The 14124-nt window shown below is 31.6% G+C and overlaps 1 protein-coding gene across 2 annotated transcripts in view; it reads left to right on the plus strand.

Annotated features, from left to right (window-relative positions):
- The window catches only part of LOC123294915 (integrin alpha-PS2), a 259591-nt gene that overhangs the window by 242654 nt on the left and 2813 nt on the right, over nt 1-14124 (plus strand). For both annotated transcript variants that reach the window (XM_044876108.1, XM_044876109.1), the window contains 7 exons: nt 445-1174; nt 2599-2768; nt 3828-3973; nt 6515-6985; nt 7606-7939; nt 8985-11497; nt 13192-13422. In XM_044876108.1, the coding sequence (XP_044732043.1) occupies nt 445-1174; nt 2599-2768; nt 3828-3973; nt 6515-6985; nt 7606-7939; nt 8985-11497; nt 13192-13422 (4595 nt within the window). The remainder of the gene's footprint in view (nt 1-444; nt 1175-2598; nt 2769-3827; nt 3974-6514; nt 6986-7605; nt 7940-8984; nt 11498-13191; nt 13423-14124) is intronic.

Below are 14124 nucleotides of genomic sequence, written 5' to 3' on the forward strand. Positions count from 1 at the left end.
AAAGAAAATCGAGCCCAAAAAGTCGTACAAAACCCGGATGTTTTCTTATTAATTATTGACAACAACTGGACGCTCAGTAATTTTGCAAAGGGTTTTGGAATGCGGAGTCCATGTATATATGACCAAATACCCAATAATAACCGAATATTCGTTCTATCACTAATTGACACATAAACTATACTAATCCTCGGTAGACAACGTGTTAATTGACTTATAAAGGGCAAGTTTTTTATATTTTAGCCATAATTTAAAAAAAATATAGCATTTATTTTGATTTTATTTATATAAAAAAAAATGAGCTTTCATTCTAAGCTACTCATATCTGCTAATTTTTATTACTTTACCTTTTGCAAACTTTATTAATAATTAACTCATCAATTAATAATTAATCAATTCATTTAATTTAATTTAATTTATTAAATCATTGTTTGGTAAATTTTACAGGACAACTGTTTGGTCAAAACTTAGATAGTCGTAAGAATGTGTACCAAACAGCAGAAGGTCCAGCACAAGATGACGATTCATATTTAGGATATTCAGTGGCTGCAGGTGTTTTTGGTGATGATGCTGAAGAAGGTGTAGCTGTTGGGATGCCACGTGGAGCTGGCCTTTATGGCAAAGTGTTATTATTTACGTGGGATATGGAGAATCTACAAAATATCACTGGTGAACAATTGGGTGCATATTTCGGATATGCGATCGCTGTTGCCGATGTTGATGGTGATGATGCTGACGATTTAATCATTGGTGCACCAATGTATACTGATTTGGCAAACAATGAAGGCAAATACGAAACCGGTCGAGTTTATGTGATCTATCGAGAATCCGATGAGGGACTCTATCGTAAGATTGATAAATTAGATGGTTTGAATTCAAAAGCACGCTTTGGCTTAGCGTTGACACGCCTTGGTGATATTAATTTGGATACATATGGTGATTTTGCTGTGGGTGCACCGTATGATGGTGAATATGGTCAAGGCGCAGTGTATATTTATCATGGATCTGCTAAAGGTGTACGCGAAAAACCATCACAGGTTATATTTGCTCAACAATTAGGGGATCCATCTTTACAAACATTTGGTTTTTCACTTTCTGGTGGTATCGATGTTGATAATAATGAATATCCAGATCTTGTGGTTGGTGCATACGAATCAAATCGTGCATTATTATTTAGGTAAATAATCACTCACTCATTAGGTACTCAAAAATGAATCATTACTTTTAAATGTTTGAACAGTATTTGCACTATCAAAGATAATAAATGAGGGCATACTGATTATGACTACATAGTAGTTCAAATACATACATTGTGTCGCATTTAAGATGAAGACACCCTCATATTTTCGTTATTTATAGATATATCGATTTGAAATTTTGCACAGTCATACAGGGTGGCTGGTCACATTTTTTAAGATACTCATCATACTACAAACTGACAAATAGGGTCGATTCTTAATATTTTGCCTAGCGTTAGAGTTGCTTAGAGATATTGAGAAAAAAAAACTATTACTAAAAGTTGCTTAGAATATTTTTTTATACCCATATACCGATTTCCATGACAAAATTGATTTTCTTAATTTTTTCATTATTTTGGTCTTTACTCAAATTTATTAAAAGTTTATTGAAATATTTGAATACATAACACTATTAAATTATCAATTTGTCCAGTTTTTACATTCGATGGCACAATAGTTAAAAGTTTATTTTTTAATTGTATAACTAGTATGCTATTTAATGTAAAAACTGAACAATTTGATAATTAATAGTGTTTTGTATTCAAATATTTCAATAATTTGTATTCAAAATAATGAACAAATTAAAGATGCGAATTTTGTCATGAAAATCGGTATATGGGTATAAAAAAATATTCTAAGCAACTTTTTCTAATAAGTTTTTTTCGATATCTCTAACCATTTCTGACACTAGGCAAAATATTAAGAATAGGCCCTATTTGGCAATTTGTAGTAAGATGAGTTTAGAATTAAAATTTCGGTTAGTTATCTTAAGAAACTTGACCCATCACCCTGTATGACTGTACAAAATTTAATTTCCATATATCTTTAAATAACGAAAATAAGAGGGTGTCTTTATCTTAAATGCAACACACTGTATAATACAAAATTGAAATTATTATTGATTAGGTAAAAAAATCCAAGTTTAAAAAATTTAATTTAATAAGTAATTATACTATTTGAGGAAAAGTTTATATCGATTTTTTTAACGAATCCCATTCCTTAATATATCAAACAAATATTCATTCTTGCAAAAGAGGACAGGTGAAAAAGTCACACTTGATTTCAAGCACACTTGATTGGCATAAACTAGATCACTTACTTACACGCAGTATTTTGGTGTAGCATGTGTTACAGCACGTTATTCTCTTAAATTGGTTTGAAAGAAAAGTGATACTCCGATGCTGCTCATATACGTACACGATTTCCTGTCTCGTGATATTTAATCGATCATTTCAGCGGGAACAATTAAATTTAATATAATTGTTTTTATTGAAACATACATTTTGTTCCCAGTTTTTTGTTTTTCTTTTTTTAAACCTAAATAGTACAAAATTATCGTGTTATTTACAAATTAATTTTACAGGTCTCGTCCAGTTGTGAAAATGGACGCTGTAGTATCATTCAATGCCCAAAATAAACAAATCAATATCGAAGAAAGAAATTGTACAATTCGAAGACTTAATGAGAAAGTTGCTTGTACATCAATAAACGTATGTATGGAATTTAAAGGAATTGGAGTTCAAAATATGATTAGTAAGTTTATTTAGAATTCTTGTTACCAGATTAAAAGTGTAATTGGTTTTCTTCTAACTTAATTACAAATTTCCCATTTTTGTAATGCATGCTTAATTGCTTAATCATAGCCCTAAAAATTCGAAAATAAACAAACATAATATATAAATAAATTATAAATATCTTTAAAAATGGTAGATTTATCGTGCCGTTTACCACTGTCCTGCAATTTGTTTACTTAGTGCCAGTTATATTATAATAGGTACACGGTTAAATTCATGTCTGTTTCACATACATATTGGTACTAGCAGGATAGCAGCACTTCAATTTCAAATACAAAGGCTATTATATTAAACTTGACTTCATTTGCCATCACTAATCCCCCTTTTGTTCACAACTTCGCTGGTTTTAATTTTTAGGTGCGTAAGTAGTTTTGTCAGTTAATTCTAATTATTCTTCTCACAAGCAGTATGTTAGGAATGTTTCTTTATAAATGGAAAATCTGAAACTATAAAAAAACTCAACAACAAAAATATGGCTCCGCACTAACAACTGAAAACGATGAAATTGAGAACAAAAAGCGGGATAAGTGAGGTGAAAGGAAGTGACGGCCGTAACGTGGTAGTCTTTGTATTTAAAGATGAAATTGCTTAGCAAAGCGGGCGGTTAACTGCTAGTTAATAATAATTAATCACTGCTTGAGTATGTTGTCAGTTTTACTAATGCTTTGTTTAAATGAATGCTGTGAGTGTTCAATACTTTATAATCATGGAAGATACCACAAATAATTCACTTTATTTTTATTCTTGTTTCATTTCTTTTATTATGAAATAACGTACGTTAGTTAATAAATTAACACTATTTTAAGAATTTGTCAACTTCCTTTATCAAAATGATTGTTTTACAAAATAAACCCTAATCAAATTTCATTTTTTTAAACTTATTTATTTAATGGAATAAGTTAATAAAGCTTAGCAAGAACAATTAGACTACATTTAACATGTCCGTAATTAAAAAATATATCATTTCTAATTAAACTAATGTACATTCATATCAATAATTATACAAATTTTTTTTCAGCACTCAATGTTCAATATGTTTTGGATTCAAAAAAATTAAAAAATCCTAGAATGTTTTTCTTACCAAACGAGAATAATATTGTAAACGAAACAATTACATTGGAACATTCGAAAAAATACTGCAAAAGTATGGATGTCTTCGTTAAGGTAAACAAATACTTTGATAGTTTAAACATTTGTGCAGGTGGATTCAGTTGGAGATATTCCATAGAATTCAATTTTAAACAAAAAATTAACGTATTATCTAAAATACTCTTTTTTCGAAATGTATACTATGCACATGTATACTTAAGTACCCACAGTGTACACAGTTCCCCAAAAATATTGGTAAAAAATCGTATTTTATACCTATAGCCTGGTTGTATTCAAGTCAAAATTATTGATTTCCGTCAGGAATTTAAAGAGTTTATAAGAGTTAGAGTCAGGTTATTGATTATTTTTATATAATAATGGGATTTAACCTCCGTTTCTCTGGCATATACGCCTATAACAGAGACCACCTACATCAATATTTGTTAATATTTATTTATTTAACTACATTTATATTTACAATTACATTTTATATTTACAATTCGGCTTCATTGTTAAAAATTATGATTTGTAGCGTCAATTTTCATTGTTTTGAGGTTTATCGACTTTTTAAGGAAAAACAATTTCTTTTGGATTTTTTTTCTGCTCAGCAAAAGATCGTTTGGATATCTTATTTCAGTCAAAATGTTGTATTTTGTTTATAGAATACACAATTTTTTTAAATTATATCTCACGTATTTTGCAATTAGCCTTTTTCCGCTGAAGATTAAGAAAAGATCCTATAGATGACAGTACATATTTGTACCCCCCCCCCCGCCTAGTGTCGCCATCTAGCGGATCAACTTCTAATCTTCTGAGTAAAAAAGCTAATTAAAGCATTATATTTTTTAAATAATACTAATAAAAATTTTTAACTAACTACATAAGACAAATTATAAACATTATCATATTATCATTAAATCCGGACATACAATAATTAATAATTCCAGGCGTTTTTCCTCTGAAGATTACGAAAAGATTCGCTAGATGGCCACACTAGGGGGGGGGGGGTACAAATATATCCTGTCATCTAGAAGAAAAAGGATAATTGCTTAAACAAATTAGCCAATTTGTTTATAAGGGATTTGCGACTCTCTGCGATATTTTTTGACTTCTCACTCCGAATGAGCGTAAATATTAATAAGAACTAAAAATTGCTATAAGGGCTTGCTAAAAATATTTTTTTTTTCATCCGCCTGCCATAGCACGGAAAATAAACGGCTTATAAACAAATTGAATATATTGATAAAAAAATAAGGGAATTTTAAGCATCGGTTGGTCTCGATGCGATCCTTAGAACTGGAGATGTCGATTGCTTTGCATATGGTCATCCCAATGGATTATTATTAATTTTATTTTTTAAATCTTTCATGAACATAAAGTTAATATATTAATTTAAATTGTTTTAATTTTTCTAAAAAATTTATGACGTTTTTCATAGATTTTTCTCGTTCAGTTTGAGCAGAAAAACAATTAAAAAGAAATAGTTAATTTTGAGCCTGCTTTTTTTTGTTTGTTTTGTTTATTACAATTGAATGATCAAAGACAAAAGGTATTGAATATCGACCATATTCGACCATTTTAAAAACCTCTAATTAAGTCTCATAATTTGAATTAGTTTTGAGTTAATTTAGTTTTAGAGTAGCAAAAAATTGAAATGCTGAATAATCTTCACAGTTTATTAATAATGCTAATGAAAAAAAACTAAAAAAATATTCTTTATGGTATATAATTTAAGCAATACGCAATAAGTGAGTTCTTGACCGCAATGAGAGAGATAGAAAGATACAGAAATTGTGAGCGTATAAGAGAGACAAATACAATTATAAGTGTATACTTTATCTGTCTCTCTCTACTGCGATCAACCGTTTGGCCGCCGACTTTGCAGCTCTATGTGAAAATTACACTTAAAAATCAACTTATTAATGTCACATGTATTCATTTTGCATGGATTAAACATATGTATAAACAATCTATTCGTTATGTGCGTAGTCATGGTAGAGACAATAAAATCGATGCCAGCGCTACCAGTGAACAATTTTGGAGTTAAAGGAGGCTGTTATGACTAATTTGCAATTCTTTACATGTTAATTTTATAGAAAATGTCAAATTAAAATTATTGAAAAACACTAATTAATTAAACTTAATGCATTAAAAATTGTGAAAATAAGAAATTAAATTGAACAAATATTATTTTTCAAATGTAAATTATCATAATTATTTATTTAAATTTGTGAAACAATAATATTAAATTTTCAATTTAAATTTTAGTATTATTTTTAGACTTTGACATAAATTTCAAGCAACTTAACCTACTGTTTACTACATTCTTTATTTTCTAGCATTACACTTACTTGTTTTTGGTTCATTTAACTAGTGAAAAAAATGACACAATCACTGTAAAATTGTCACATATTTTTATGTAAATTTTTTTTATTATTACATATAATAATTATTTATATTTTTGTCTCTTGCTATAGGCATACATATAAAAACATACTCTGACAGCCTCCCGTAGTTCATGTTTTGTGTGGCGCTGCAGTCACACTCGAAGCGAATAGTTTCTGCACATTAAATGAATAATTAATTAATTTACTTTTTATGTTGTTTTTTTGCCAGAATGGAGTCCGAGATAAGTTGACACCTTTAGAAGCTGAAATGCGTTACAGTTTATACACAGATCGACGTGAACGTAATCAATACTTCCAATACGATCGTGAGCGTGAATTAACACCTGTATTAGATGATAGTACAGGTTTACTCGCAAAAGACTCCATCAGTATACAAAAGAACTGTGGGCCAGATAATATTTGTATACCTGACTTAAGATTAATTGCATCACCAAGTGTCAATAAGTTCGTGTTGGGCTCAAATGAAAAATTAAAAATCGATGTGGAAGTTCAAAATGAGGGTGAAGATGCTTTTGAGGCAATGTTTAACATGAAAATACCTGAAGGTGTTAATTTTACAAAGATTGAACGTTTGGATTCATCAAAAGCTGATATCCCAGTAACATGTTCTGCTCCTTCATCAGCAAATAACCGAACACTCAAATGTGATATTGGAAATCCTTTGCCACGAGATAAACTTGTAAGATTTTTATTTCATTTCATTCTTTTTTATTATTTTATTTATACCATACTCGATAGTCGATTCCCTAAGTCCTAACAGAAACGTTTCTATCGATAATAGAGATCTCCCCTTTCCGTTTTTATAATAACCGCACACCTCGAACTATTTAGTTTCACCAAGGAGAGGAACTTAAGATAAACCAAGCTTTGTATAAATAGAAGTAGCACAACATTTGAACGTGTAAGAATAATATGACAAGTGTAATAGATAATACTTAGCGTAACCAGCAAAGTAATATCAGCTACCTATGCAGTTGGAATGTAGCCCAAAAAACGGAAAACCACAAACTAAAATTAAAACAGGTGAGCAGTTTTATGAGAGAGAAAGGACAATCGAGCATATTTGTATCCTTCTCAGTGTTAGAAAATATAGGCCCGCTGACAAAGGATTGGTTCAAGATAACGGACTAAATAACAGGTATAAAATTGTAAGAAAATTAAGTTAGCATAATGAAGCACATGTCTTCTAAGCACGCGGGGTGCCATCCCTTAGATCTATCTTAATCAATATCCATGCACTTAAAAACTATTTATTTTCGTATCTTGATACACTTCCATAATGTATTTATTTTTTTTCAGGTTCATTTCAATGTTGTTTTAGAATTAGAAACCAAACCAAGTTATGACTTCTACATTAACGTAAATTCAACAAATCCCGAAAATAATAATTCCGTATCGGATAATTTCAAACATATTTCAGTTGGTATTTTAGTTGAAACTCATTTCAGTATTGATGGTACTTCTAGGAATCAAGAAATACTATTCAATAGTAGTCAATACACAGATACTGTTGTTACTGAAGAAAGCCAACTTGGACCACAAGTCATCCACATTTATACTATTCGGAATAATGGTCCATCGGATATTGAAGAAGCCGAACTATTCTTTGTTTGGCCAATGAAAACATTTGATGGTATTATTTTTAAATTGAGTAATAATTACTAAATACTAACAATCCAATCCAATTCTAGTAATACATCCAGCTTTGCGTTCAATCAAAACCCAGCGATTAAAAATAAAGCGATATCTATCTTGAGTTTTAGGGGATCCAATCAATTACTATCATCTCCATTAATACATATTTGTATATGGGAACTATTTCCAAAAATTTGATAAAATATTCCTTCCTATAAGTAAACCTATAAGTAATGATCCCACAGGAACATTTTGGGCTAAAATTACCGATCGTTTTCGAAAGTTAGAGGAGCTATTATGTAGAAAAATTGAGATGTTTCAAGTTGGATTGCGGCTTTGTTTTAAGCTGAATTACAGTCGAGTGTCACCAATAATCAAAAGGCCTTATTTTGAAATTTTGAATATTACAAAATTTTAGCTCATAAAATTGTATAGAATTCTCATATAAAAACTTTTTTGTAGAAGTTATGATTCCTGTGACTTCGTTAGTCACAAAATTCGACTCAAATAAAGCCATAAATATCATTGGATTGCGCCTGTAGGAAAACCACTTATAAAAAAAAACATCTGAATTCTGCTGCATTAGCAGTGAACTGATGACTGAGTTCATACGTAAAATTGCTAAAAATGGAGTGAAAATTATTATTGTGGCACGCCTGTATAAAATTATTGAAAATAAGTGTGAGAAGCGGTGTGATACTACTTTAGTTCCAAGTCACACAAATAATACTGCAAAATGTGTTATAATATGTGAGAATTTTAGAGAATTTAAAGAACTTTTTTCGCTTCAAATTGATAATTTCATCATAAAACCGAAAACATTTTTATCAGTAAAACTGTCAATTAGGATTGATATAAAAAAATTTAAAGAATTTTTAAAGAATCCGAAGAGGGAAATTTAGTTGAAGTGTGCTCTTGGCACTCTCCTTCCCTCCGGAAAACTTATCATTTCCTTGTACTTCTATCTTACGCAAAACTATAATCTATCTTCGACGATATTAATAAAATATTACAAATTTAACACTGATTTTTAACTTTTACAGATGAAACATTGCTTTATATGTTGGATGAACCAGAAACTGCTGGGCCCATTAGATGTGATTACAATGAATTCATAAATGAGAAAAATTTGAAATTAGAAGGAAGAAAATCCTATTTAGAAAGTAATGGAATTTTGACTGGGGCACTAACTAGTTCATTCTCTCGTCAAGTGGGATCCTCTGGTATCCGATTTGAGGATAAAATAACAGATGGATCCCGAAAAGTTACTGGAACAGCCAGTGGAAATAGAATTCTAACTCCCGAGGAAAGACGACGTTTAGACGAGGATGAATTCAGAGAGGACTCTGGTGATGCTTCTTTACATCATATCGAACGAAATAAACAAAAAGTATCTAGCAGTGGAGGAACAGTAGTAAATGATAGTTATTATAGATCTACCAGTGGCTCTAGGGGATCTCACACAGAAAGTGGTAGCCATCAAAGTCAAGGTGGCCGTGGATTTATTTCAGAAAATAATTATGGAACTCAATCTGGTACAAATAATGCTCAAGGTGGACAAGAAAATTATATTTCATCCAGTGGTGGGCAAAGAATCCACGGTGGGGGCTATGTTCAAGGTGGAACTCAACGTTACAACACTGGTGGGGGTTATCAAGTTGGATCGAATGCACAAGGTGGTCGTGAATCTCATCACATTACAACTAGTGGAAGTGAATCGTCACAAGGGCATAGAGGAAGTGGAGTGTCTGGTGGAAAAGTGATCACGCATACGTACGAGACGAGATGGAATTCTAGTCAAATAAACGGTGGTCCGATACAGAATACAACATGGAGTCGTAATTGGACTACAGGCCCCGATGGCGTAATACGCCATTCTGAGGTACAATCTGGAGGCCATTCTGGAGGTCATGCTAATTTTGGAGTTGGTTCATCAGACATAAGACATTCAATCTACTATTCGTCGTCTCGAGCGGGCTCTAAATCTGGTAGTGGAACAGCAACATCTTCGCAAACTGGGAGTGCATCGAATGTTGAAAATTCTAAATGGAATAATAATTTAGATAGAAGTGGAGCTAATACTCAAAATGTATACGTGGAAACATCCACTTGGTCAGGTCGCTCCAAAGATGGAAAAATTCAATGGTCTGGTAGCTCAACGTCATCTCATCATGAATCTCCTGGCAGTTCAGGAAGTGGGTTAGCAATTAATGCAGGTGGTCGACAAATTGGATCGTCTTCTAATACTGGTACAGAGTACCAGTCTGGCTCTGGTGGTGCTTCTGGAAAAGTAGAATATCATAAAGAGACACAGTGGTCTGGTTTTCCTCAAAATACTTATCAATCTGGACGTACTGGACAATCCAGTACTTCTAATTCTGGAAATCAAAATCAATGGTCGTCGGGAGGAGTACAGAGCGGGCAATGGTCTGGTAGTGGTCAACATCAAGAAGGATCTGTTCGTGTAGAATCCGGAGAGTATCATTCGAAAGATTTTGAAGAAGAAGCTTCCAAAAAGAGAAATTTAACTGCTGGTCATTTTCAATGGAATGGGCAGACAAGGGGAAGAGACGGAAGAGAATATCAAGGACAAATTTGGACAGAAGAACAAGTTAATGCCAATTTAGGGCCTGGAATTTCATCTGGTACATATAGTTCAGAAGGAGGCACATCTGGCGAAATAGGTATTGATAATTCAAGAAAAGAACATCGCACTAGCAGTAGCACATCCAGTGAAAGAGGATTTAGCAACTCAAGAAACCAGCATCGAAACTCTGGGGGTGAAATCAGTGTTGCTGGTGGATCAACAATTAACACATTAAACAGACAGGGAAGTCATTCGCAATCAGGAGGACGAAATCGTAGCACATACGGTGTTTATAATCAACGTGAATACGACCCCAATCTAGGTTTAGGAAATGCTGCCTTAGGTGGTGGATTTAGAACACAAACCTTAGATTTAGGGATTCTAGGTTCTACTGGAACTGCAAAAGCAAACACTCAAACTACAAATACCGGTGGAAGTCGTGATTATAATCAAAATTCCGGAGGTTCGATTCAATATGGTCAAAGTTATAGTGGAAACAGTGGCGAACGAATAGAACAATCTGGTGAATATGATCCCGATTTAGGATATGTTCGAACTAGTCATAGAAGTAATCAAGGGGGAAACTCCCAACAAGAGAGAAGTCAATCCTCTAGCACAAGCTATATTTCAAGTTCGAGTCATAAGCGTGAAGGTGCGGATTTTTACTCTAGTGGTCAACACTTCGATTCCAATAAAAACCCAACAAATTACGGTCAACATAGTTCAAGACAGTATTCTTATAGTAAAGAGTATTCATATGGAGACAATCCAACGAATCGCAATCGAAGATCAAAACGACAAATAAGTAACGAATACGATAACGATGAATATTTGAAACAAGCTTTATCATGCAAAGCAACACAATGTGCGGTAATGCGATGTGTAGTTAGTCCACTTATGTTCGAAGATAACAATCGAGAGGCCTGGATTGTTTTCAGGGGTCGAGCCAATGCAACAACTATTCGAAAGGTTTGTTTTCTTATTTAATAAAACTTTAAAAATGAATTATTGTTTGATCAAAATTCGCTTTACTTCTGGATTGTTAGATATACTTCTGGATTACTTCATTTTCGTATCTCGTTAAGTGGTTCTAATTTCAAAGCAATCCAAATTTAAAGTTACATACACGGAAAAAAAGGATTTCTTGATGTAAAGGCGGTTTTCCATTAAACTGACTGTTGAGTGTTTTTGTTTTCTAGAACCTGAAGAAAAAAAAAAAGTTGAAACAAACACAAAATAATAACTTTAGAAACGACCATTTAATAATATTTATTATTATTATTATCCAACAGTTGCAAAACACGCCTGTCTTAAAAAGTTAAGTTCTTGTTTTGTTTTTGCTTGTCCGCTTAGTGGAAAACTAGCATAAGCAATTTTGTTCTTGAACTAAGAATACTTTAAATACAATGAGAAAAACTTTACTTAAAACTAGAAAAATTTTTGTACACAATAAATTGTTTATCTCGTCTTTTTACCCAAAAAAACTTTTTTTTTTGTGTGTGCAGACTATGAAACTTCGGTACCTAAGAGAAATAAGCAGACAAGGTTTACTTTGAATTCAAAAATTGATATAGCATCTATTACAGGTTTAAATTATAGATTTTTGACTCCTTAGTATTAACAAAAGTGTCTACCCCTTGAACTCACCCCGCTAAAATTCCTTAATGGGAGCAAAAACAGATTTTATGTATAAAATAAAGAAAACCTGTCTTTCATTCCTTTTAAGAGGATGGATTGATTCTCATTTAAAAGATTTAAAAGCCAAAACCTGTAGTTTGTCCGTAACCTAAGTCCGTAATAGTTTGTATATGAATTTTGCAGTTAAACTAAAATTATTTGCTTACTTACTTCTCGTGATTACTAATATTTCATGGTTTGCAGATGGAACATTAAATAATTAGCCTCTTATATATAATAATATTTTTTTTTGCTGTAAAAAAATTTATAAAAATCATAAACTTTGTTTACAATATGTTTTTAGGTTACATATGTTTACGTATGAAAATACATTAAGTCATATGAAAGAATAGAATATTAAAAGACCTCGCACAAATTAGATGTAATCTGCATTTCAGTCAAACTTTTTCAAATTTTTGCAAATGTTAGTTAATGTCATTCTAAAGTAAAGTTCCCATGGGCACAAGTCATGAAAATGAGAGGATTTCATGTTAAAGCTAAATTAAAGTTGGAAAATGTACTTATTTGTATTATATATGCCTATGTGTGTATAAATGAGTACATTTTCCAATTTTAATTTAGCGATATCTTGAAATCTTGTCATTTTCTTGACTTGTGACCATGAGAACTTTTATTCAGAATGACTTAAACTATCATTCCACAAAATTTGAAAAAATTTGACCGAAATGCAGATTACATATAATTTGTGCGAGGTCTTTTACTTACTTATAAAATGTTCTGGATAGAAAATGTAAATTAAAAATTATCATAATAATAATTAGTTATCACATTTTATCTACGGAGATGACCGAAGTAAAAAGAAACTATTCGAATTGGGTTTTATTTAACCGACCTTGTGAGAGTGAGACAGTCTCTTTACGCGAGAGTACTGAAGGATTAATTGTCAAGAAATCTCGTCCTATTGATTGAATTAACCCAAAATGTAATAATAATTTTCGAAATAAATTTATTTTAAATAATTTTAGTTGGGTGGAAGTAATCCCGTTATATTATCGACAATGATGGTGGCACGTGTATCAAAACTACCATATATTGGAAAACCAGACGACCAACCAATCAAAAGTCATGAAGTATTCACTACAATTGTATCTAAGGATATCGACACTGAACCCGATGTTGTTCCTTTGTGGGTTGTAGTATTATCTGCCGTGGCTGGAGCATTGATATTATTATTATTAATTTATTTATTATATGTGGTAAGTAATGCAACAATTCAAAGTATTTTTAATCTTAAACCCCGCCCCACACCTACATCAAAAATGGTGTATGGTGTTTGCTTGAACTTTTTAAAAATTTGTAAAACCTTACCTCTTGAAGGATAGAACTAAAGTTTGAATGACCACATAGCTCAAAAGTTTTTTATTTTACAGATATTTGAGTAAGTAGTGAAAGTTGAGACAATAATATGAATAAACACTAATAAGCTTGTGTATACATGCCTACACAAAGCTCACTACTATTTACTCATATTATGATAATTATAAACAAATATCAAATGTATTTCTCAACTTCTACCCAAATCGGGATCGGAAATTTTCAATTCAACCAGTCGGAATGAATCGGATTTAATTGGAAAAAATTTCCCAGTCATTCCTATTGAAATCACTTAAAATTTTGAATCGTAATTTAATTGAAATGAATCGGATTCATTTGGAAAATATTTCCAATTCATTCCGATAGAATTTCTATTCAATCCAATAGAACTAATCGGAAACTTCCAATTCGGAATGAATTGGAAATTTGAATCATAATTTCATCGGATTTTTTATCAGAGCAGTCTTTAAGAACCAGCATTTCCCAAGTTTCCAAAGTTGGATCATATTCCATTTTCTATAAGCACAGTGCAGTTTACTTTGGTAATTCTAACTGCTCCTAACTTTATTATTTGCTCTCTCTGA

Source organism: Chrysoperla carnea, chromosome 3 (genome assembly GCF_905475395.1).
Source record: "Chrysoperla carnea chromosome 3, inChrCarn1.1, whole genome shotgun sequence".
In the NCBI taxonomy this organism is placed as follows: domain Eukaryota; kingdom Metazoa; phylum Arthropoda; class Insecta; order Neuroptera; family Chrysopidae; genus Chrysoperla; species Chrysoperla carnea.